This window comes from Hibiscus syriacus, unplaced genomic scaffold (genome assembly GCF_006381635.1).
Source record: "Hibiscus syriacus cultivar Baekdansim isolate YM2019G1 unplaced genomic scaffold, ASM638163v2 tig00110777_pilon, whole genome shotgun sequence".
NCBI lineage: Eukaryota > Viridiplantae > Streptophyta > Magnoliopsida > Malvales > Malvaceae > Hibiscus > Hibiscus syriacus.
Genome location: NW_024062858.1, coordinates 284,262 through 288,680, shown reverse-complemented (window position 1 = coordinate 288,680; position 4,419 = coordinate 284,262). Strand labels below are relative to the sequence as shown.

The window sequence follows — 4,419 nt, the reverse complement described above, 5'->3', positions numbered from 1 at the left end:
TTATAAACACTATTTTCTCCCCCTTTCAAGAGCTTCAAATAATACTAAAAAAGCGATAACTTCGTTTATTTGTTCATTATGTACACAAACAGTAAACTAATTGCAAAAGCTTCTTCCTTTACTCATTTCCTCTGGCTTTTGAACTTCATAGCTACCTCGAAAAGCTCTTTTTAGTTCTTAGCTATTGAAGCTTTTTCCTTTTTGATTAAAAAAAATGTTTGCATTTAGCTCTGGGTTGTTTCTGGTATAGGAAACAGGAGCAGCAGTGAAGCAAAGCCTTCTAGATTTCGCTGGTTGGGCTTAAAAGAATCATGAACTTGAACTCTAGCACTTGTTCTTGTTCATACTTTGTTTGGAATATTCCACATCCAAATATATTTCTAGATATTTCCAGCAGAGTTGGAATGGTTTTGCATCTGATCTAATTGTTAGTGGATACCCACACACACACATATAATTTCGTCTTTGACATGGGTACTGGAGTTCAAAATCAAGAGAGTGTGCCAAAGAACCTGAAGAAACAGCTTGCTCTTGCTGTGAGGAACATCCAATGGAGTTATGCAATTTTCTGGTCCATTTCAACTAGACAGCCAGGGTACAAAATGCTCCATTTTTGCCCCATCCATTCTCTAAAGCTGAACCTTCTTCTAACTAGTTATAATTACTACTACAAATCTGGTATTCTGTTAATGCATTTTTTCTGGTTTGCTGTTTTTAGGGTCTTGGAATGGGGTGATGGTTATTACAATGGAGATATAAAGACGAGGAAAACAGTTCAGGCTGTAGAGCTCAACGCTGACCAACTGGATTTGCAGAGAAGTGAGCAACTGAAAGAACTTTATGAGTTCCTCTCGTCTGGTCAAACTAGTCCTCAGGCTAGAAGACCTTCAGCAGCATTATCTCCTGAAGATCTCACAGATACTGAGTGGTATTACTTAGTTTGTATGTCATTTGTATTCAACATTGACCAAGGGTAATCTCTCTTCCTTGTTCTGTGTTTTCAGCTCCTTCAAACTAAAATAAAATCTATGTTTCTGATTGTTAATGGTTCTTCTAAATTGTTGTTAGATTGCCGGGAAGAACATTGTCTAGTGGTCAACCTGTTTGGCTTTGTAATGCTCATTGTGCAGAGAGTAAAGTGTTCAGTCGTTCATTGCTTGCAAAGGTATGTGCTGTGCTTGTTTTACTTATGATTAACTTAAAATGGTCATAAATGAGAGTTTGGTTTTTTTTCTCATGGCTGGAAATTTTGGCAACCGTCTCTCTCAGAGTGCATCTATTCAGGTATTCATCCAGTTTCTTTCTACTCCTGATTTTTTTGTCATTTTCAATGAATCTACATGAAAAAGGTCCCATGTATACAGAACCTTCAATATTGTGTTGACTTATGGGCATAGGTTTCAAGCGGATCACCTTGTAGTGAATGTAGAATCTGGATGCTTCATGTTTATACATGGAAAACCATCTTGGAAGGTCTAGTATTGTTACATTTATGTAAATATTTCTTATTGAAATCCTTGCACTTGTCTTGATTTCAGACCGTAGTATGCTTTCCATTTTCAGGAGGTGTGATTGAGCTTGGTGTAACTGATTTGGTAATTCTTCTGCCATGCTTTTCTTTGTTTATTTTCGTTGAGGAACTTTCTTTCAGTGCAGTTATTCCTATATATTGTTGATTGTTATTCTACAGGTATTGGAAGACTTCAGCCTCGTTCTGTGGATTAAAACTTTGTTCTTGGATTCTCCACAGCCAATTGTCTCTAATAAACCGATTCCTGTTTCTGGAAATAAGAATGATCTTGTGTGTCCATCTCTTGATCCTCTGATCATTGACACCGAACTGAGTCCAATATTAGGATGTGAACATCTAGAAACGGCTTCTCCCGATGTTAGTCCGGATGGCTTGGAGCCTAACCAACCAGGAGAATATTCTTTCTTGGTTCAAGGGATAGATGGCGGAGCTTCTCAAGTACAAAGTTGGCAATTCATGGATGTGGAGTTCAGCAATTATGCACACCATTCATTGAATTCCAGCGACTGCATTTCTCAAACTTTTGTGGATCATCGAAGCATCATTCCTCTTGGCCAGGAAGAAAAAGATAATGGCAATGGTTTGCAAGATGTTGATGAGTGCAATCAGACAAAACTGTCATCTTTTGGTCTTCAAAATGATGATCTTCACTTTCATGCAGTTCTTTCGGTCATATTGAAGGGCTCACACCCCTTGATTTTAGGACCACAGTTTCAAAACTCTAACAAGGAATCCAGCTTTTTCAGCTGGCTGAAAAATGGCTTGGTGAAGCCTCAGAAAGCAAGGGATGGAACCCCTCAAAAGTTATTAAAGATGATATTGTTCTCTGTTCCTCATATGCATGATAGAAGATTGCCTGAATCTCCTGAAGCTAATGGTTTTACAGATGCAGTTTGGAGACCAGAGGCTGATGATATTTGCGGAAACCATGCATTGCCAGAGAGGAAGCGGAGGGAAAAAATAAACGATAGGCTTATGATTCTCAAATCAATTGTCCCTGCAAATAGCAAGGTATCTAAATTTCCATTCCCCTTGGTTATTCATAATATGAACATTACTAATCAACCTGCTTTCTTCAAACTTCATGCAGGCTGATAAGGTCTCTATACTAGACAGTACAATAGACTACCTACAAGACCTTGAGAGAAGGGTTGCAGAGTTGGAATCCTGCAGAGAGTTAACCGAGTTAGAGACAAGAACAAAAAGAAAACCTCTGGATCACGTTGAACGGACATCTGATAACTATGGCAATAACAAAACCACCAACGTAAAGAAATCATCCTTCAGTAAAAGGAAAACCCGTGACGCTGATGAAGTAGACGAGGAGATTGACCATGTTGCATCTAAAGATGGTTCAACTGATAATATTACTGTCAGTATGAACAAAAACGACTTTCTAATTGTGCTCAAATGTCCATGGAGGGAAGGAGTTTTGCTTGAGATAATGGATGCACTAAGCATTCTCAGCTTGGATTGCCACTCAGTTCAGTCGTTTACCAATGGGGGGCTTCTGTCCCTGACTATAAAATCCAAGGTAGTGATTCGGAACATTCGCAAACATTTCAAGTCGAACTTTTGTTGATGAACATTATGAACAATTGAGTCTAAACAAAAGTACATGTGGTCATTGCAGTTCAAAGGATCAAGTGTTGCAGAAGCAGGAACAATCAAGCAAGCATTGCAAAGAATTGCTTGGAAGTATTGAAGCTTATCACTCAACCATAGAGCTATTGGTTCTAGATTTCCCTGCTTGTTCTGTAAAATCTTATGTGCCATAAGCAACAAGGTTCAACTTGACCAATGACTTCAATATTTCACCATCTATAACATTCGGATATCAACTTTTCCTTGCAAATGTGAGAGAAAAAGGGCTGAGTCTATCATCTTACCTTGCTTTTTGAAGGTTTTGATGAGTTTTAAAGTTGTTTCTCGTTTCCAACGACTCAACTTTTCCACCGAAAACATTGTTTACATTTGCTCTGTGAGTGCCCAGATTTGGTGGGGGCAGCTCCAAACACAACATATCAAGCCAAAGCATCCTAAATTCTGCACCTGACACGAGCTTGATTACCATCAGATTATATTTCCACTTGAAGCTTCAATTGCCTTGGATAACACATAATAGCTGGAAATTATTAAATTGAAAATCCAACTTATTTTGCATTAATAATAATAACACAAAACTACAATAATTGTATAGATTGCTTTACATTGCAGTGAAGTGTGGGGCCTTGAAATGAAGGCATTTGTAGTGTAGTTGATAATGGTTATTGCCATGAGCACTTGCCCCATCATTCTCACCGCACCCTTCTTATATCTAATCACTTGGTTTAGCAGTAATTCAATCTTAATCACCCATATAATGTTTGTGTTTCCCTCAAATAAGAAATAATTTAGGTACTTTTATGAATTTTTTTTGAATATTTTAAATATTTATTATGACTAAAAATATTTTAGGTATTTATTTTAATCAAAAAGATAAATTTAAATACTTACTTTGATTAAAAAATAATATACTTTATGTACTTATTTATCATGTAAATCTTATTTTAATAATAAAATCCCTGATTAATACAAAGAGAAAATAACTATTAGTATTAGAGCCTAATCTAATTAAGGTGAACAAAATTTGGCTCGAAAACTCGATATTTTGACTTACTTGTAATTTTATAAACTCGATTCGACTCAATTATATTATTTTAAGTCGAATTATAAAATAAAACTCGAATAATAACTCAATTTTTTTAATAATAAGTAGATTAATTTTCAAGTTTGAGTCAAGTTACTCAATTATGTATGATATATATATTACATAAAAAAATATAAGTAAATATATATGTAGAAACTCGAACAACTCGACTCGACTTGAATTTTATAAATTCGATTAG

The 4,419-nt window shown here is 36.0% G+C and overlaps 1 protein-coding gene across 1 annotated transcript; it reads left to right on the top strand.

The window, feature by feature from the left end:
- Positions 1–293: 293 nt before the first annotated feature.
- On the top strand, positions 294–3,259 carry LOC120139886 (transcription factor EGL1-like). The gene is made up of 8 exons (XM_039154990.1): positions 294–595; positions 719–973; positions 1,069–1,165; positions 1,270–1,284; positions 1,539–1,595; positions 1,691–2,542; positions 2,622–3,065; positions 3,165–3,259. Exons 1-8 carry the CDS (start codon positions 471–473, stop codon positions 3,234–3,236), a joined length of 1,917 nt encoding a protein of 638 aa, XP_039010921.1. The 5' UTR covers positions 294–470; the 3' UTR covers positions 3,237–3,259.
- The last annotated feature ends 1,160 nt before the right edge of the window (positions 3,260–4,419 follow it).